Below are 21,281 nucleotides of genomic sequence, written 5' to 3' on the forward strand. Positions count from 1 at the left end.
CTCACCTGCCTGAAGGGAATAGTGGATTTCAGCGTTGGCTCCTTGGTCCTGATCAAGGGCTCTGACTTGTATAACCTCTGTGCTCACCACTGCTGAGTCCAGCACTTCTGCTTCGTAATGGATGCTGCTGAACTGTGGAGGGTGAAGGTTGCAGTTCTCCACGTGAATGATGACCCGAACAAAGTTCCTCTTGATGGGGACCTCCTGGTCCCGTACCTGAATGACAGAGGAAGAGCAGGTATGGTCACATCAGGGAGCAGACAGCCTTTCCTGCACCAGCTTTCCAGTAGCTCACCAGGACTCTTAGAGAGGGTGGTCTGTTTCTGTGGCACCAACCCCTTGGGTGGGAATGAGCCTGTGAGTTTCAGCACCAAAGCTCAGCCTTGGACTTGAAACCAAACATTAACAATTATCCACTGGGCTTTCTTGGATAAGAATCCAGTGGCCCTCCAATGAAATCAGCAGGTGATGGTCTCGGCACATGGTTAGAGGAAAGCAGGACTTATCTAGGATGGTTATATACTAAAGGTTCACATCCTGCTTTCCTCTACCCTGTGGTTCTAGACAAGACCTCCCTCAAAGACTAGAACCAGTCCGAATTTCTCCAGTGACTTATATATCCCAGAGAAGGTGATGGATTCAGCAGGGTTTGGCTAGGACTCACCATCACTGTTAGGGTGTGTTGTGGCATGGGCTGGGAACTGAAGCCTTCTGCTGTTGTGAGGACCCCGCTGTTTGGATCCAACTGGAAAAGTCTTGTGCTTTTGGGGTCCACACTGCCATGGATGGTGTAGATGAGTCCCTTGCCTTTGTCCTTGTCTGTTGCACTGACTTGAAGGATTTCCCTCCCCGAGGGGGTGTCTTCAGGAATCCTCACGTCGTAATGGCTCTCCAGGAACTGTGGACGGTGCTGGTTGATATCAATCACGTGGATAAAGGCCTGTGGGGGAGACAGCACAGTGAGGGCAGCAGAGGTGTGGGAGAACCTGACTTATGCAGCCATATAAAATCTCAGCTACCGACCCCTCTGGGGTGTAGCAACGCTCTGAGCCCTGGAACCATCACAGATCTCCAACCCTTGGGGCTTTGCCATCCACGGAGCCCTTTTGTCCTTCTCCCCGAGGCACTCCGGTGATGCCTTCCCTTAGTGATTTTCAGTTTGCTTCCTCTCGTTTTTTTTAATCTCTCCGATCTGGCAAGCCATTCAGACTGAACGTGCCTGCACTTGGCACATGGGGAAACTGTCACAGCCTGCTGTGAAAAGCAGCAGTGGCTCAGCCATGGTGCCAACTTTGCTGGCTGGTGCCTCCACAACCAGCCCTCGTTATTTACACACCAGAAAGCTGACAGGGGACGTTTGGTAAAGGAGGGGGGGGTGGCTGGCCTATCTCAAGAGCAGCAGATGCGTGGAGAAGGTAGGCAGAACCAAAGTTTGTGGTCTACACTTTGTAGCTCCATCTTCCCCTCTGCATTTAACAGCAAACCCCTGAGAATGGCCTGCCTGAATCCTGCCTGCAAAGTCACCTAGTTTCTTCTTTTTCCTCCTTCTGCCTTCTACTGTCCTGACCCCCCTACTGATGTGCTGACTGCATCTTAGGAAGTCCCAACCAAGTGTAATAATTTGCTTCCTTTAGCAATCCTGAACATGCCACGGGTGTTTTGCGCAAGCAGGTTTTTTGACATCTGCTAGCGGCCTTGAGTGCCAAAATAAACGTAGGGATGAGATGCAAGGTGGCAGGGAATGCACACCAGGCAAGGTGGGGCTTTGTTTGTTTATTTGGAACAATACTCGAAGATAGTTGAGAGAGATAGCCATCCGTTAGCATTGCGTTTCGCAGGAACGGCAGTGTTCTTCACTCATCATCCCCCGCAAACCTCCGCAGTGAATTTCCCACAATAAGCATCACTGACGGGTGACTCACGTTCTAGGCCTTCCTGCGCAGTGAGGGGTGGATTTTTGGCTGCTGCTTATGCGTGCAGAAAACAGTTGGTGAAAGATCAAGCCTTGAACACCCCTCCTGAGGGTAGGTAAACGTGGGCAAATCTCAGTAGCCATTTTAACTGGCGCTCGGGGGCATGCCCGAGAGCAGCGCGCCTCCTTTCGGCAGCGCTTGCTTTTCACGTGGCAACTCAAAGGACGCAGCATCTCTGCCATTGCCGCACTCAGTCCCATGGACCTCAGTGCTGATGTGTTATCAGTGGTCCACGCACTTGGAGCAGCACAGGACAGGGCCTCATCCCACCTCTTGCAGATGCGTCTGTGCTGGCTATACATAGACTAGTAAGTCCCAGGAATACCCCTTGACATGGTACCATGGTCCCAAGCCTGATCTAACGGCGTATGTGTTTCCCTTACGTCTTAGCACGTTGTCCCAGCAATGTTGTAGTTCAGCCTGAGCAGCTGAGAGCAGGTTGAGGTCTGTGAGTGTGAATGGTCACCCCAGCTTGGCTGCGGGTGTAGATGTGTCCTTGTGTGCTGTCTGTGATCAACAAGGAAAGGCTCAGGCTTTCCTAGAACATTTGTGTTTCCAACAACATAAACAAAAAACAACTTATCTTGGTACTTAGGAAAGACTTGGGCCATTGTGTAAAGTAAGATCTCAGTATAAGGAGATTCTTGTGCCTGGCACCTGAGTTCAGTGGGGTCAGAAGATCCCCTTTGGCATATACTCACTCTAGATGGGGTCTCTACTAAAGAAAAAAGCATTACCTGGGTTTTTATGGTAGTGGACCCATCAGTGACTTCTACTGTCAGGTTATAGCTTGACTTCTTCCTTGCATCGAGGGGTCTTGCAATGACCATGCTGCCTGTGCTCTTTTCAATGTCAAAATCCATGTCGTCGTCGCCACCTGGGATAAGGGAGAGATGAGAAAATGAAATGGGGGACAGTTACACTTAGACTTTCGTCTGGAGCAAGCTGCGGGTGCTGGCAGCCTCTGCAGGGGAAGGAATTCCAGGAGTCGCCTGGAGGTTTGAAGGATGAGGATCTCCCCTCCAGACACCGTACACAAACCACATGAGGTCATGCCCAGCCACAGATACGTGGTGTGCCAGGCAATATACCTTGAACGGGGACATGTAGGCACTCATTCTAGCTGTGCCTCTTCGGCCACAGCTAGACTGGGGACAGTGCCATAGGTGAGGTTTCCCCCAAATCTGGAAACTCAATACAAAATGTGCTAGATGGACGCAGGAGACAGGGAGGACATGGAGAAGCTGGACAAAAAGGTAGTCACAGATGGTGACAAAGGAGGATGAAAGGGAAGGTGAGGGGAATTAGAGCAAGTGAGGAGGAGGAGAGAAGGGGAAAGGATGCACATATGCATACGATGGCCTAGCTAGATTTGCAAGAGGCAGATTTGAGCATTGATTCATCTGCACAAGGTCTCCAGCTATGCAGTGTCACAGGCTTAGCAGGGATTGGTGACCTGCAGGGCTGATTGACGCTCTTTCTGGCTTCCAACTCAAGGTCACACTGTGGGCATGTCAGCAATGGTCTTCATTGCCGCGGTTTGGAGCCTGTGGGCTACCTGAAGAAGCCCAATAGCTGAACAGTTGGGGAGGCAGACGGTGCTTCCAGGGTGAGCAGAGCCTGTTGCCTCCAACCCAGATGGCTGCGTAGTGCAGGGAACCGCAGGCCTGAGCAGCTCAGCAGCAGAAGGCTGTCCCTCACGCCACTGCTGTTCAGCCCTGGCGTGGCACCTCCATTTCTCATGCCTCACTCGCTGGCGGCCTGTTCGTTCACACGTGAAACACTGCTACGCTGTTCTGAGATATGGACAGGTAGAAGCAGTTTTCTGCGATTTGTCCCCGGTCTCAGCTTCTCCCTTCCCAGCTACTGGGTGTTCTGGGTTCTGCTTTATTCTCTTGCCAACTGGGAAAATCTTGTGTAGTAGTTAAATGACACATCTTTCATTGCGGGAGAAATGCAGTGGTTGCCAGCCATCTGGACCACCACTTTTCTGCTGGGAAGGAGACAAGAAAGAACCAGAGACGGAGGAAAAGAGAGACCCATGAGTGTGTTTCCCTGAGAAGAGAGAAGGGCTCCCTTTGCACGCTGACAAAGGGAAAGAGGAAGCCCAGGAAAGGAAAGAAGTGGAAAAAGATGCTGCTTTGTCAGAGTTTTTGCAGACACCAGTGACAGAGCTTTTGCGGAATGGGAAAGGCGAATTTTTGAATGAGGTGCTGAAGGCTCCTGGATCTCTGCATCACCCGCTTGGTTACCAGCTACCGTGATGCTTTGCTTCCCTAACAGGGGAAATGAAATCCTGCCCTCTTCCACCAGTATAGAAACCAAGAGAGCCCTGAGTAGCACTTGGGGCACCAGAAACTGGTAAAGATGAGGTCAAGCATACAGGCAAGCACTCAGCAGGGAAATGACGGGATAACGTTCAGAGGAATACACCGTTAATGCTGCAAACCCAAGCAGACACTACTAATGCCACATAAGCCTTGCACTGATGTTGTCTGCTCCTTGTAGCGCTGTATCTCTTGTTGCTTAATTGTATTTATACACCATTATCCCTGCCCTAACACCGTAACGGGGAAAACTATTCACTCACCCAATTAAGGCTTTGTCTGACGAGGGCAAGCCCTGCAGGCAGTGTCAGGGAAAGGCTGTGCAAGGCAGATTGGGGCACCGCTTCAAAACCCCAAATTACACGAGCACAATTTGCCCTCGTTCGTAGGACCAGTTCCGCACACGTGCTGCCCCACGAGTCCCTGAGGTGACAGCCCACGTCCCCTCTGCCCTGGCATTGTGTGTCTTAGAGGAGGCCCTACAGCCTCCTCACATTTCATGTCTAAGTCATCCCTGGGATGCCGTGAGGTGGAAGGGAGAGTCCCACCAGTCAGGTCAGGCCAGCTCTTTGAGGAATCCTTCCCTCTCGGCTCCCTGTCGGGACCACGGGCTCAGCAGGGAGGGAGCGACGGGGGGTGTCTGCAAGACCCAGCCAGACACCCGGGTCCTCGCAGGCTGCTTGACCACAACCAACAGTGTCACTCCATTCCCAGGAGGAGCCGGGGCCAGCACGCCCTGCCTTTCACACGACATCGGAGAACACCTCAAACACTGGCAAGTCCCAGAATGTCATTAAAAAAAAGCGTGTTAGATAATTGCACTTGGCAGCGGAGCCCTTGGACGGGCAGCTTTGTCTATTGCTGTTTAAGCCTTTTGGTGTCTGTGAGAAAGCTTTCCCTGTAGCTCACCTACACCTAAAGCAAACAACTTCATTAGCTCAGGCATGCGAGTGCTGACAGCCAAGGGAGCTGGGGCAAGCGCTCCCAGACACACCGCTGCCCGGCTTTAATTTCTGTGTCTCACCTGTGATATTAAACCACACTTGGCTGGGGCCCATTTCGATGCTGATCACTCCCACCATATGGTTTACGGGATCTGTTTCCATCACAGCAAAGTTAAAATGGGGTTCATCGAAAGCTAGTGGTTCTGAGGAAGGGCCGGGCCGGGCGACCCAGCTGATGTGAAGCCGCACGTGGGAGGAAAGTGGTGGGCTGCCGCCGTCTGTTGCCTTGACCTGCCGGGAAATGCATGTGCAGTCAAGGAGAAGGCTGATTTAGCCCATAGGAGCCCCATGGGAAGCTGCTTCTCCCACCCACCAGGAGTTTCAGGTCCGAGCGCACTCAACGTCCCACAAAACAAACCTGACCCCGTGGTCCATGCTCTGCCTGCTTTCGAGGCAGAGCCACGCAACCCAAATTCCTCTTGGCTATCAAGCAAATCTGCCAAGCTCGGTCCACAGCAGAGACCTGGATCACCAGCCTTGTGGCAGGGACCCTCGTAGCGTGGGAGAGCTTTAAATCTGCATCCAAGCCCCATGTCCTGATCAAACTGCTGAGTGGAGGTACCACTGAAATCCCAAGACTGTTCAGGTTCGGGTCCACATCAATATGGGATCGTGGATCACTGTACTAATCTCTGAGAGCGGGTTGGACAGTTAATTTTAAATTTATACTCCATTTTTAATAGCTTCTTACCTTCTGCATTTCCCATCATTCCCTCCCAGTTTCTCTCCCTGTAACGCAGGTCTGTCTCATTCAAGCTCTCCTCCCACTGCTGCATTCTCTCCATCTCTTTCCTTCTTTTATCTTTTCTTTTTCTGCAGCCTTTCCTCTCTTTCCCTCTTCACCCATCTCTTCCCACTGGCTCTCTCTGTTTCCCTCTCACCGTGAGTATGTTGTATTCGGAGGCAGGAAAAGCTTTTCTGGAGAACACCATGCCGGTTGTGGGGTTGATGGTGAATATCCCTTCCTCCTCCTCCTCGATGGTGTAGGTGATCTGGCTGTTCTGGCCCTGGTCACGGTCTGAAGCGATCAGCCTGTAGACCGGCAGCGGCATCTCCGAGGCATCTCTCTCGGGGAGCTGCACCATGAAGAGCTTGTGGGGGAAACTGGGAGGACTGTCGTTGGCGTCCAGGACTTGTATCACGACTCTGCTGGTGGACTTCAGGGCTGGCTCTCCGTTGTCAGAAACAGCCACCTGCCAGCAAGGAAAGGGAGTAGGTGACAGAGCTGTTTGTCGTGACCCAGGACACGAGCAGCCAGCCTTCGTCCTGGTGGGCAATGACTACACGAGGGGTTTGGTGTGGATCTGCATTTGTAGCTCGACACCTTCAGAGACATTGCTCCTCTCTGTAGGGTGAAGTCTGGCGGCTGTAGCTGGCCCTGTGCAAGGCTTGTGCACGCCCAGGGGGATGCGCCCGCAGCCGTTCAGGGCAGTGGGTCAGATCTAGGTCAGACTGTTGCTCACGAGGGGTCACACAACTCAAAACCTTTGTACGGCAACGGCTCAGCAAGTTGTCCCCCATCTTCCCTTCGCTGTGCCTGTGCACGCTCCCAGCGTGTTGCATTGCAGAGAGAAATGTATTATCCTCAATCACCCCGATAGACTGCAACACCTCAAGATCCCTCTAATGTAAATAAGTGTAGCTCAGAGCAGCTAAGGATGGGGCAGGTAACACAAAGCTACACAGCAACCTCTGATACAATGAGATAAATCAGGGTGGATTTCTCTGGCTCGCTCTTTCCCCCATAACTTATTATCCATCCTGCTAGAGGACAATTCCAGTCCTCTTCCTGCATTCCCACAGCTTCCAGAGCAGGCCTTTAGCTCCAGTCTTCAGTAAGGAAATAATAAACCCCGCAGTACTGCTGCAGCTGTCTCTTAGGGCAACGCACACCATTTAATTAAGTTTCCCAGCAGTTGGGAGCTGACGGGATGAGATTCTTTCTCTGTGCTCCAACTTGCAAGCAAAGCTCTTTGAGGACTTAATACACTTGTAGGTAAATAAAGCTAATTACAATAATCATTACCCACCTCTAGGATATGTTCAGCCTTGTATTCTCGATCCAGCTGCCGTGAAGTGGTAGAAATCAGACCTGCCAAGAAAGAAAGCCTTTGAGCTCCAAGACACCGTCCGAGGAAAGCCAGGGTGGACCGAATCCCCATGTGCCCCACATCAGCCTGCCCGTCCGTCCTGTTTCAGCTTCCCTTTGCGACCGGAGGAGAAAGACGGATACCCCCGGAGGGCAAGCTGTCCACTTCCAGTGGGAATCCCTGCGTGGAGGTGCTGCTCTCGCTCCTCCGATTACAGAGACCGTGGAGGAGGGGGGACACCACCCAGACGCCTGCCTCAGCCGAGGGTTCTCAAGGCATTTGGTGAGAAAGGCTGCAGGACTGTGAAAACAAGACTTATCTTATGCCTCTAAGTAAGAAACATTCTGCATGCGCTGGCACAAGTTTGGCCTCTTAACAAGTCTCGACTCCTATTTCCCCTGTGCTGAACCTTGCTCTTTGTAATTTACAGTGTTTTGACAAAAGTTTTGCCTTCTGTCTCGGGAAATACCCTCTACACTCCTGCTAGAAGAAATGCATTTAGGCTAACAATAAGATACACAGCCGTTAGTAATGTTGGTATGTTATTTAAGCCTTGCTGAGAGACAGGGCGCATCCTCTAACAGCTGCAAGATTTGAGGGATTTCTGAAAAATACCCGCTAGTTTAACCGCAGGGGACAGGTTGGATGCAGGAGGGAGGAATTGTGTCTATAGTAAACTAGAGTTTAAACGAAATCGTCATAATTGTCTCTCTTCGACCCGTCAGTGAATAAACTGAGCAGATGCAAGTGTGGAAATGGTGGAGTTGAGGCTTGTGTTTCCACGTCTGGTTTGATAACAGTCCTTATCGAGTGCCTTGGCTCTTCGCCTTTGGGGAAAAGCAGCTCTAGACCGCTTTCACGGCCACATCACAGATGATGGGACGCACAGCGCACGATTTTCTGACGGTCACCAGGTCTGACGCCTGGGAGTGGTTTTGACCCTTCCCCGCATCTCCTGCTCCCAGCGGTTGCTGTTGTGGTGGCTGGCGTTCGTTCCTCGCGAAGGGCCGTCCTGCTTCCTCGCACAAACGAAAGGTGTGTGTGGGGGGGAGTTTTCCTGCCCCCCACAAGCAGCGACGCGGGATCGCGGGAAGTGCTTCGCGTGGGGGGGGCAGCGCGTGTTTGCCGCGGCGCGAGCACGTGCGCTCCTGCATCCTGAAAGGCTTGTAAACCGGCGTTGCGCGCACCCGTCTCACCTCGCATGCCCGGTCCAAAGCCAAAAAGCTTTAATTAATAGTATTGTTTTCAGTTGTATCCTACTTCTGTGGTGTATCGCTGTCTGAGCACGACAGGCAGGAGAAAATTTGAGATGGCTGCAGGAAACGCTGGGCCGCTGACGGAGGGAGCGTGGGGCAGCTGCTTGGAACAAGACTATAGCAAACCGTTTCCACTTGTTCTCTGGGATCATTCGTATTTGGCACGAGCCGCTGTGCTAAACATTTATTTGATGCCTTTGCAATCATAAATCAACACTCCTTAATGTGTTACGACAAGACGATTTGAAAGACTCTGCCTGTATGTCGTGGAATTTTTTTTCTTCTTTCTCCCCATTCTTCCTTTTGAGACCTCGGCAGCTGAAGAGGACTCGGCAGTGTCCTGGGAGCCAGCAGCTGAGGAGCTTTTGATTCCCTCCCAGGCTCGTGGGAGGCTGCAGGGCTCCGATAGCCACAAAACTCGCGATGTGCATGGAAATGCTCTCTTAACGGGCGCCTAAAGAAGGAATCGCAGCAGCGGTTCACTGAGATCTCCGATGCTCCCGTCCATGTTGCCAATAGGCTGGATGGGACAGGGGAGCAAAGCCTAAAACTCCAGCAACCTCAGGGGACGGTTCATAATTTTGGCCTAACAATCCCACAGGACACATAGCTAGATATTGACAACGGAGCCACCCAGTACCTGGGATATTTCTAGTCTATCGGATTGCAAAATTCTGTTGCAACAGACTAAGGCCTTGTTTGCTTTTGGTTACTGCATGCCAGCTGATGGAAGGTAACTTAAACCACTCCAAAGTGATTATTTGAATTTGCCTGGACACACCCTGAAATTCTTTCATGACCTAATGATAAAAATGAAAGAAAACAGGATCATAGCTGAGCTTTCTAGAGCCAGAGGAGGACTGTAGCAAAGGCAGATGAACTGGAACTTAATGACTGTCTTGTATGTCTGTGCCACTGGAGATGCTCAGATCTCCTGGGGGTTAAGAGCTGACTCCACGCTCTATCACTGACCTGTACCGTAGCATAGACCCGTACCGTATCCCAGCTGGGAGTCTTAATGGATGACATTTTTGGGTTTAGCTTCGTATCGGTTGAGCCACAAGTCAAAGGGTTGGCTTCTCCTCCTGACCCCAGGCAAACTCCCTCTGTCCCTTACACAGTGCTCAGTCGCGGCTCCCCGTTCCCCTCTCCAGAGCCAGTTACCACTCTGCCTTGGGATCAGAAAACTCTTGTGGTTGACGGTTAATCACTCTAATTCCCGTACGGAGCCGGGGTGCCGTGCGGCTGCCAAGATGCACAATCTGCCAGCAGTGTTCACACGGCAGCCGAGCATCCAGAGACAGGGAGACGGGGATGGGACGTGGTGCTCGAGAGAAGCCAGCTGGAATTAATGCATATTTTTATTTGTTGCTACTTGGTTATACACCCTGTGAAGCCAGAGGGCTAAAATGGAAGTGGAAACTGTTATTAGAGGGGAACTGCTGTCAGCTTTCGTGGCCTGGGGAAACAGTTCCTTGGTTCTTCCTGCTGCCCCCTACAAGGACCTGGGAAGAGCACGTTTAGTTTTTAATGATAGTGTTTTGTGTGTGCATGTGTGTGAGTTATCAGTGCAGTCTTGCCCCTCTGGAAAACACCAGCCAGCCCATCCCACGGGACTTGCGATCGAGTGGGTTGTCTTTTATTTGGGTCCTTTTATGTGGCCCTGAAGTTCTCTGCTGAGTCCTACAGAGACTGAACCAAACTGTCAAAGGCCATAACTGCAGCTGGCCAATTAGCCAAGCTCTGCATTCACCTGCAGGTCCAGAAATGATCCCTCCTGTTGCTTGCACACAGAGAGGCACAAGCCCTGCTCTTGCAGCCTATCTACACACAGCAATGGGAAAGGATTGCCTGTAGTTCTCCTGCTTGCTGCCTGGAAAGGGGAGAGAGGAAAGCTGGTCGTGTCGGAACAGGAGCAGCAAAATTAACAGTGCATTGTTGTCAGGGAGCAAAAAATAATAATAACCTCTGCTGGCAAGAGCAGGGCTGGGGTGGAGGTTGCTGGCCCCCTGCCCTTGCTGCAGGGAGGAAAATCTAAGATAGTGAAAATAGCCAGAATCAGGTTTGCAGGCGCTGGGGCTTTCAAAAGAGCCTGAGAAGGGAATAGGTTGTTCTCCTGAAGTCCTCTATCTGTTGTCCCTCTGTTGCTTCCATTTCACCTTCTCTTTTCTCCTCCTCCTACCACCTCCCCTCTTGTTCCGACCCTGCTTTGCACTGCTGCGTGCTCAGCCTGTGGTACGTTGGCTCGGGGAGCCGCAGTGCAACCATCCCTCAGATTTAAAGAGCAGGCTGTGTCGGGATGTCCTTCCACACACAGAGAAATGCAGGGAACCACAGGCATCCTGGGGAATCCCGTGGACACTGACACAGCAGGAGAAGCACCAGAAGAGCAAGCGCTAGGTAGGATCTGGGGGTGAACAGTCCAAGGTAAAAGGATTCTCCAAACAGCCTTTCAGCGGGATGAATGGCTTCGTCCTGACTCTTCCTGCGACAGCCTCCCAATTCCTCCCAGTCCTGTCTGAACTGGAACCCACTCCACATCAGGGACTGGAAACCCTGCACAAAACAAGCTGAAAACCTTTCCAGCAAAAGAATACCCCAAACCCTACTATCTCTCCATCTCTCCATGTATCTATCTATCTATCTCTCTGTCTCCCACAAACACTGCTCTGCACCAGCTGCCAGGCTGGGCTGGAGAGATTCCATCGCCGATGGCAGAAAGCTTTCATCTCACTGCGCAGTTTTATTCCTTCTTCTCATTAGCCTTTCATTTATTTTCCCTCTTTTTTTTTTTTCCTCCACCCTCTTTAGGGAACTGAGAGCTGGAAGAGCTTAGAGCCCTTCTGTGGTAGTTCAGGGATGCTGGAGCAGCCAAGCCCTGCTGAGGGACAGTTGTCACAGACGTTCCTGTCCCCTTGCAAGGCCTCGAGAGGAGAAGTCAGGGGGTCTTGTTGGCTGTGTCTCCACTGGCCGACTCACCCTCGTGTTGAGATACTGGATCAAACGCACAACAAGCCCGCTCCAGGATCAGAAACAGGTTACTTGCAATAGTGTGGCACTGTGCCGTGAATAATTATCCAGGGCTTTTCTGCAGGGTTATTCTGGGTGTAGACGTGCCTGCTGTAACCGTAAATCAGGACTGTAACTCCTATTAGCGCACGGATTAGGAGAAGCTTCCTCCTCCTCCTCTCCCTCTGCCGAGGGGCTCCCACCAGGAGTGCCCTGCCTAGGAGAGACCCAGACTGACCGCTGGCCCTCTCGTGCTCTGCCCATTTCAGTGCCGATGTGACTCATTTGCCCTTTGACGCCAGCGTGGGATAGGAGAAGAGGAGAGGTCTCCATCACAGTCTTCTCTGCATGTAGGAGTCTCCCTTCTGATCCGGGTGCTGGAGGAACTCCTGACACGTGCAGATCATCCTGTCCTTTGCACAAATCGAGTGACTAAGAGCAGCAGCCTCTGTGGTTTCTTCTTGAAACTTCAATGTTTATCATTGAATAATGTGACAGAGACTCAGCTTCATCACAGATAAGCAGCTCTGTGCTTACTCAAACTCTTCTGCTCTCATAGGATTTGGGATTGACCACGGAAGGAGTATTGGCAATCTGGATCATACAGATCTCTGGCATTTCAAGAACTGAAATGTTTCTGGGTCTGTTTGTGATCATTTCCTCTAGGCAGTGAAAGAAGAGATGCATTTATTGCATTTAAAAAACAAAGGGCATGTCCTAACTAAAAATGCAGAATAAACATCAGTGGTCTAGTAGCACCATAATGCTCAGATACTTGCAGTGTTTTCTCTCATCTCCTGTTCAAATGTAAGTCATTTGATTTACGCTGCACTGGGATAACCCTTTTTTTGAATACAGCCCTGCACTGATGTGGATGACCAGGAGCTCAAAAGACCAGCAGTTCAGCTTCCAACACTTCACTACCACGCCGAGACCAAAGATGATATTTTTATTGTGCTTAACAGAGCAACTAGCACGCCCTTGTCTGGAGAATGAAAATATCACGGGGTTTCCAATTAGCTGCCTACAGCCCTGAAATTTAGACAAGCTGTGATATTCTTTCTGGCATTAGTAGCAGATGACTTCTCTTTAGATACTGTAAGCGTGAGGATACAAACCGCTCAGTTTGTGCCAATGTTTGCAGGTAATTATTTGTTCTTTTGGGTGACATGCAAGTAAAACAACGGATAACTGAATCCTCATCAGGCTTGGAAGCAGGTCCTTAAACAACCTCCAAGCTCAGGGTTTCAAGAAGAGACCTCCAGCAACTGTCCAAGAGATAAGATCAGCTCATGGGTTTTTTTACAGGACTGACAAACTTATCACTCTTCACATGCAAATTACCTGACTGTAGATAGTGATGGATAGGAGATGACTCATACCCGAGAGAGCTTTTTTTGTCTAAGATGGGAGTTAAAGGGTTGGCTTAGAGGTGAGGCGTCTCATTAGGAAAAGCTCAGATTTTGCCAGTGTCGCTTGTTTTACCATAAAACATGAGATCCTTGGAGCAGGGCTTTGTAGGGCTGCGCTCACACCGGGGTAAAAGTTTCGCCTGCTGCTCGCAGCATAGAGAAAACCAAATTTCCTGCAAGGTGCACGGGTGCAAGCTGGTGCTCAGTGGAGGAAGGGTGCCAGCCTGCTCTCCTGATGGCCATTTCTGGTCCACATCCCATCCAAAATCCCACCAGTGGTCTTCTAAAATTGGGCCTCTGAAGGCACCTCCTCATGGAACCCAGTGTTTCTGCAGGCTGTCCGTGGGGGGGAGTTGTGCATGGTTGTTTGGACTATATGGGGAAGTCGGATATGGAGCAATGCCCTGGCCTGTCTAAAAAGCTTCTGGCGGCGGCGGTGGCTACAACTGGGGGTAACAGTGGTCACACCTGACCTCTCCTTGTGTATCTATATGGTGGCACATAGAGACACCCTATGAATATCTTGCAAGCAGAAGGATTTCAGTGTTGCAGCTTAACAATTTATTTCTAAACGCCCCCCTCCTGGCCAGCTGAGTCCTCCAGTAGAAGACTGCCAGAGAGCCAGTACAGCACAGGTAACAAGCAATTGAGAGCTGCGCCAGCCTTTTTCAATACATCCAGCCCCTTTCTCATCTGAGAGCAGGCTCCTATCCCGCTGCAGTAGGTGAACTGCTTTTATCACCCACAGGAGATCAAAGTCATGCAATTAATCCTCTCCCACACTCAGGCTCTGTGCCCTCCCTTCCCTCTTCTCCCAGGAGCTGATGGAGCGAAGGGCTCGGCACAGCTTTCCTTGCCAGACTGGCCTGATGTCAGCTCCGCTGGGATAGTTTGAGGAAGCTGTTTACACAAAACATCAGCGGGTTTTTGATGGCTCTGAAAGATCTGGTAATTAATCCTCAGATGAAAGATACAGTCTAGGAAGATGGCAGAAGAGGCTTACTACACTTACTACGTTAATAGCACCGGAGAACGGGTGGAGCCTTTAAATGCAGTGGGATTCATTTTTATTAATCCTGCCTTGGTCTGTCTCAGGAACAGACAGTCACCTCCAGAAGGGTGTTTCCTGGCTCAGGCTGTGCAATAGGGCAGTTGTTTATAAGGGGGAAGATTAAAAGCAACTGCTTGGTTCTGGTTAGGGCTTTGAAAGTAGCACATTTGTGTCATTCTGAGAGCCATCTAGATGCAAATCGCAGCCCTCAGGTTGAGGGTTTCAATCCTTAGCCTCCCCACACAGTGTATTTGGAGACTGGGACTTTTGCTGCAGAAGGAAGTTGTGACAAAGGCAGCTGTGTGGGCTGTTTGTATTGAATATGTAACATCCTCTGGGCACTTCGAAACCTCAAAAACAGATGCTGAGTTGGGTCAGTCTTACCTGTAACGAGGTTAATGGTGAAGAGTCCTTGAGGATTTCCAGTTAGGATGTGAAAAGTCAGTTTTCCCTCTGAGCTAGAGTCTGGATCTAAGGCATCGAGCTGAAGGACGGAAGTGTTTGGTGGGGAATTCTCCATCACAGAGGCGTAGAAGACAGGTCTGGACATCTGAGGTGGGTTGTCATTGGTATCAGTGACTTCAATGTAAATTTCTGTCACTGAAGACAACGGAATTGTCCCCAGGTCAAGAGCTAGCACTGTCAGCCAGTAGTGAGACGTTCCTTCTCGGTCGAGTGGTCCTATGGTCCGGATGGTGCCTAGAAGAATGACAGAAAGTGCTCGTGAGGGATTTAAGCAATTCAGACCACTTTGTCCTTAATGCCAGACCAGTCTGTGTCTCTAGTCTACGTCCTGGTCTTTGCTGCAGGTATAAACTGTGGCACCAACCTTGTATGGCTGGGAGATTGTGTGGAAGGTGAGGGTTTGCTTGTGCTGACGGTGACCTAATACACAAGTGAAAGGGAAGACCTCAGTATTTTGGGGAGGACAGGCATTGATTTTCCATTATTTTAAGGAGACAAACCCTGCTTGCTCCTCCCCAGATACAGGGACGCACGTTGTACATCCCTGCACAAGCAAGGAAGATTTGAATGCATGGAACTTTGTAAAGAGAGAGAATACAGAAACGCCCTGTTGGGTCAAAAAGTCAGGCCAAACACAGCATGCCATTTAATTCTTTAAGGTACACCATTAAACTAAGCTGTCACTACCTGTGTCCTTTTCAATGTGGAAGACAGCCAAGCCAGTCCCCTCTCGGAGGAAATATTGAACCTCTCCATCTTTCCCCTTATCGATATCTTTTGCCGTGACCATCATCACTGATGTGCCCTCAGGGCTGTTTTCCTGCACCCAGCCTTTGAAGACAAAGGAGGCAAAGCGTGGTGGGTGCAAGTTCTCGTTGACATCAAGGATGTTCACTTCCAGGTGGCAAAGGGAAGAGCGAGAGAAGGGCTTCCCGCCGTCACTGACCTGCACGGTTAGATTGTAAGAGTCCTTCTTTTCATAGTCCAGCTCCTTCTCCAACCGGAGTGCCCCGGTCAGCTTATCCACATGAAACATCATCTCCTCATCATTAATGAGGCTGTACCTCACCTCGCCCCCAGAGCCAGCGTCTGGGTCAAAAGCCTCCAGAAACAGGAGAATGGTTCCCACGGGCAGGTCCTCTGGGACCTTCACGCTGTTGAGGGCTGGGAGGCATTGCGGGGTGTTGTCATTGACATCCTCCAGAGTCACAATGAGATCCGTAACGGAGAACAGCTGGTAGCCTGTTTTGGGCTGGTCTCTAGCCTCTATTTTCAGCACGTAGCCAGGCCACAATTCTCTATCCAGGCCACCTGTAACTGTCACTTCTCCAGTGACACTGTTAATGGCAAACTTATCAGTGGGGGTTAGGAGAGAATATTTTACTCTCCCGTTGTCATCTGTATCAGCATCTTCTGCTTTCAGTTGAGCTATCGTTGTCCCCATTGCTACATGTTCTGGTATTGCCACCCAGTAGGCACCTTGTGGGAATTTAGGAGTGTTATCATTGGTATCCAACACATTCACAGCCAAGAGTTTCCAGGATGATTTTTGTGGTGTGCCAAGGTCGTACACAGTAATGTTAAGAATGTAGAAGCTGGTTCGTTCATGATCTAGAGGAGAAAGGACTTGAAGGAGACCCAGTTCCAGGTCAATGGTGAAGCAACTGTCATCATTTCCATCTGAGATCACATAGACCAATTTTCCATTAAAACCAGTATCAGGATCAATAGCTGAAAGGTCAGCAATAGTTGAGTTGATGGGAACAGTCTCCATGATATCAATAGATCGTGGAAAGCCATCATCGAACTTTGGAGCGTTATGGTTTATAAGATGCAAGTTCAGAGAGGTTTCATCATCCTGCCCGTGGCCTTGAGACTGAGACTCAATGGAGTGTATGATAGTTTCTGTCAGTTGTTTCAAGACTCCTGTTTCCTCACACTGCATTTTGACAGGGAGACCTTGGTTGACCACAGTGATATTTACAGATGTTGGCACAGCGTAGTTCTCTCCATCTGTTGCAGTTATTTTCAAAGAGTAGAAAAGTGGCGGTTCAGAAGGAAGATCACGCAGAGATATTCTAAGGGATATTACTCCAGAGATGGGATTCAGTTCAAAATGCCGTAACTCATTGCCAGACTTGATTTCGTATTTGATATGCTGCAGCTCATCACTGTCAATTGCAGAGACCGTGGCCACAGGGTTCCCAACAGGAAAGTCCCGTGGGATGGTGCCACTGCAGCTTGCCTTCTCAAACACAGGAGCATTGTCATTGACATTGCTCAGCGTGAGGGAGACGTACACCTCCGTTTCATGGCGGAAGGGGGAGCCCCAGTCAGATGCCCACACTCGTAGATGATACCATCTCTGCATCAACTCGTAGTCCATTGACTTGGAGGTAGAAATGATGCCAGAATAGGGGTCAATGACAAAGGGAACCGATTTCTGGTTGGCTATCGTGTAGGTGACAAAGCCATTGTCTCCTTCATCTTCATCTGTAGCCCTTACTGTTAAGACACTGGTACCAGGAGGAACATTTTCATCAAAGGCCCCACGGTATGAAGACTGACTAAAACTTGGAGCGTGGTTGTTGCAGTCCGTGATGTCGATGATGACAGTCGTGGATGTGTGACTGTTAACAGTTGTAACTTCAAGTTCAAAATGAGACTGCTCATGGAAGTCCATTGCTCTGACTGTAGTTATCAGTCCAGTGTGAGGGTTGATTTTAAAGCTAGTGCTGTCAGGAGTAGGTCTCAAAATATATTTAAGATTTGGGAAGGCTGGTGTGATCTTCACCATAACAACTTGGCTTCCGGCTGGGGAAAATTCACTGAGCTGGACCCGGTACACTTCTTTCTCAAACCTGGCAGAGACGTACTTGGAGGGAGGTATATGGATAACTTTAATAGGAGAGAACAGTGGTGGCTTGCTCTTGTCCTTGGCTTGCAGAGTGAGGTTGAAACCAAATGGATAAAGTAGCCAGTTGATCTCTTTGGTGGACACAATCATGAACTCAGTGCTCCCAAAGTAGGATTTGATGGCTTTGAAATGTCTTCCCGGATCTCCATCCACGAAGTCAACCGAATCTATCCCTGCTTCTGAGTCACCACTTTCTACAGACAGAGTTGCATAGAGAAAGTCTTCAGCTGAGTCAGGTGGCGTCACCTTCACTGAGGAGATAGAGGGGGGTTTTCTGGTAGACGGCTCCACTTGGATCATGAGACTAGCCAAGTTCCCAAAGCCATTCCCCTCCGTGATCTTTCTCATTCTGTCCACAGCCAAAACCTGCAGGTGGTGCCTGCCTCGATGGGTGCTGTTCAGCCTGCCTGTGGTCATAACTGCTCCTGTGGTGGGGTGGACGGTGAATAGGTTGGACTTGGTGTTGAGGGCATAGTAGAACTCAGCGTTCTGGCCAGCGTCAGCGTCAGTGGCACTGAGCGTGCTGACCACCGTTTTTAGAGGAGTGTCTTCTCTGATGAACACTTTGTAGGAGGGGGGTGAAAAGAGAGGTTTCAAGTCATTTCTGTCCAGAATGTGGATCAAGACTTTGGCCCAGGCTTCGTAGGCAAAGGTGCTCTCTGTGGCCTTGATTATTAACATATAACTGTCTTTGACCTCACGGTTTAAAAGTGCTGTGTTGCTGCTCCTGGTTCTTATTCTCAAGAAGCAGAAATCCCCGATCACGTGCTCCTCTGTTTTAAAGAGACCGGTGTTGTCTCCAGATGCTATTCTGTACCTGATGTCCCACTCGGGGTCTGTCTTGTAAATACCCATTTTGACGTAGCTCTCCACGTAGGTCTTAGGGGCTGAATTCTCATAGATGGTGGCATTGTAGAAGAAGTGGGTGAAGTGCAGAGGGGAAGTGTTGCCTTTCTCACAGCTCGCCTTGTGGACCACACAGTGCATCAGGAAAACAGCAAAACCCAGGAAGTGCCTCCTGACAGTGACTTCCATGGTGTGGTGTCTCCTTGGGTCCTGCAGGTGTCAAAGGAAGAACATTGGTAAATTTATTAAGGCTCGTGTGTTAGACAAAAAGTCTCCATGGGCTCAGCCTCACCTCCCTGCTCTCCCTACCGTGATCTTTGCTGATGCAGTTGTTAGCTCTGCTCTTCTTCCCTCTATCCCAGTGAGAGACCTGTCCTCCCACATCCCCATGCTGGCTCATATCCATTCACTTTCTCTCCTTTAGTTTTTGCCCTTGTAGAGGGCAAAATGTAAAAAGCCATGCAATGTGGCTTCCTATTCTGTGAATGATCTCTCGCTCCCTTCATTCTGCCTTCTCCCTAGTCAGACAGCACGTTTGAAGTCTCCACCCCAATCCGAACCTCACTTCTGTTCTGTTTCTCCATCCTCCCTTCTCCATCTTAACTTCTCTCTCCACACAAGTTCTTGCAGAGTATTTTCAAGAGACAATATACAAACTGTGATTTGATGTCTCTCCCCGTGGCTTGTCTTCCCTTTCCTCTCCCCCTGCTACAGCAATCTGTTCTCCTTCCTCAGCAGACATGTCCTGCTACGTTGTGCAAATTCCTTCTGAATGGCCAGCTCTACAATGTGGCCTTTTCAACAGCTTTAGCTCAGGTCTTAGTCAAGTTGTATCTCAGTTACCTCAAAGTTCTTCTAATTCGCAGGTCTGACCCTGGCAGCCTCCTCTGTGTTACTCGAAAGAGCAGATTTCTAGCAAGACACTTAGACCATGTCACCCTTAGCCGTTGAGTAATCTTTCTGGTTCCTCCTTTCTCACGGCAAAGCCCCAGGGTCAGGATTCCTGCGGAGGATCTGCCATCCATGACCACCCGCCATCAGCTTCCTTCTCTAACGAACATCTGCAGCTCCATGACGTGTCTCTGTTAACAAGGTGTATCAAAGAAGGAACCGGGGAGCACATACGTGATTAACAAGGATGTAACTTTATTAGTGAGCTTTGCGGAGCTTGTTAAGGGATCAAGGCCTGTTCTTTTCAAAAGCTAAGTGCGTGCTGCTGTGTGTGCATGCAGGGGTTGAAACCCAGGATAAGCTAAATATAGGTGCATATATTTCCCCTAAATATCCCAGGAGATCTTTATCTAGGACTGTTTCTTCCTCTTTTAAATTTAAATTATATATCAAGTACCTGCCAGTCATTTGGCACATTCCTGATTTAAACAGGGAAGACTTGTTTTTCCAGACACTTTTTCAAGACTCATCTCTTTAAAAGCCAGAACTAGTTCAATTTATAAGTCAAGTTGAATGTTAGGAACAAATTATCAGAGTCTGACTAACAGTATGTGTCTCATTCTCTCTCTGAGATATCTAATTACAGATAAATACAAAGCTGTAAATTTCATACTTCCTTCAAATGCCTTTTTCCGTGGTAAATAGATGTCAACCATGCAGCAATCTCCCTGCTCCGGTCATTCCTTTTTGAAACAAATGGTCTGAAGCAGGAGTGAAACTACCAGAATGTGCAGAGAAGTCAACGCAATTTGGATTTGACAAAATTCATACTCTTCTTTTTTTATGACATCATTTCACTTCTAGGAAATACAACATAGTCTCAAACGCACAGCAAATGAAAGAAAATCTTGGAGGACAGGGCTAGGTGATCCAGAAAGGCATGTGGTTCCTTCTGAGAAGTTGAAAACCATGTTCTTAAAAGCTCTGCTTGTTACTTAACAACGTTTAAAAGTTTTGCAGCGTGTAGGGACTTGCCTAGAGCTGCTCCCTTCCAACATTTTCAACTGCTGAACCTGGAAAGAAGATGTATGCATGCTGCGTGCGCGTGTGTCTACTAGGACTGCGGAGCAGGAAAAGTCACATACAATTCAGAGTAGAATAAGACAGCAGAATAAAACAGCAACAAAACATAGTGCTGTTCCATGAACAGCAGAATTAATGAAGCCGATCGCTTTGTATCTGGGCTAATTGACTTTTTAATTGAATTGTACTGAAACGGCAATGTGAACTCATCTCTTATAAGACATCAGAGAACCCACAAGGCAGAGACGTTATGAACTCCACAACCACAAGAAAAGCTGGAGCTAAAGCACATGCCTTCTTGGGCACCAGCAATTCAATATGGGAGGATAACCTGGAGCAAGGAGTGGGTTTTCTGGCGTTTAACAAGATGCAAACTTTCTTCTGAATCTCTCCTGGAATGTCCTGCCTGTAGATTTCCTGACATCTAAGGAGGGCTTCACTCACATCGCTGTTTTTTCCTCCGTGGGGGCATTAGCAGGGTTATACTCTTCTGTCTAGCTAATAATTTTAGAAAACCTGTCATGACCTCATATTTCTGAGAGCTTTGCTCTCAATTACAAGCTGGGCTGAAAGCAATCAATGACTTCAGCAGTTATTATGAGGGATGGAGAGTAACTACGCGCATGGGGCATGAGGCAGAAGCCTCATTTCCTCTGGAAATGATCTGAAACTTTGAAAGGTACAGACAAAACTTAGGGAGAATTTTCTAGGAGGCATCACTATCGGCTTTTGAAGTCTAATAGTTTCTCTTTGTGGCAGGGCTCATGCCCAAAGCCCCAACATTAGCACAGAGACCCCGTCGTGTCCCCTGACAGCAACTGCTTGTGCTCCAAGACTTGCTATTTCATCATCTTTATTACTGCATGTGCATCTGCTTGGACAATTTCTAGACCAATATTGCTGGGATATCCTGTCACTGTTTGAGCAGTTCCATCACACAAGCTCATGTTTATCCTC

At 49.4% G+C, this 21,281-nt stretch overlaps 1 protein-coding gene across 1 annotated transcript in view; it reads right to left on the reverse strand.

Moving 5' to 3' along the window:
• Positions 1-18,539, reverse strand: part of FAT2 (FAT atypical cadherin 2) — a 46,143-nt gene extending 27,604 nt beyond the window's left edge. The window contains exons 1-8 of the mRNA XM_074603546.1: positions 15,275-18,539; positions 14,507-14,821; positions 7,335-7,396; positions 6,186-6,497; positions 5,325-5,535; positions 2,693-2,850; positions 665-940; positions 6-216 (exon numbers count right to left, since the gene is read on the reverse strand). Coding sequence (XP_074459647.1) covers positions 6-216; positions 665-940; positions 2,693-2,850; positions 5,325-5,535; positions 6,186-6,497; positions 7,335-7,396; positions 14,507-14,821; positions 15,275-18,539 — 4,810 coding nt within the window. The remainder of the gene's footprint in view (positions 1-5; positions 217-664; positions 941-2,692; positions 2,851-5,324; positions 5,536-6,185; positions 6,498-7,334; positions 7,397-14,506; positions 14,822-15,274) is intronic.
• Between the last annotated feature and the right edge of the window lie 2,742 nt (positions 18,540-21,281).

The sequence above is a fragment of the Larus michahellis genome, chromosome 11 (genome assembly GCF_964199755.1).
Source record: "Larus michahellis chromosome 11, bLarMic1.1, whole genome shotgun sequence".
NCBI classification, from domain to species: Eukaryota; Metazoa; Chordata; class Aves; order Charadriiformes; family Laridae; genus Larus; species Larus michahellis.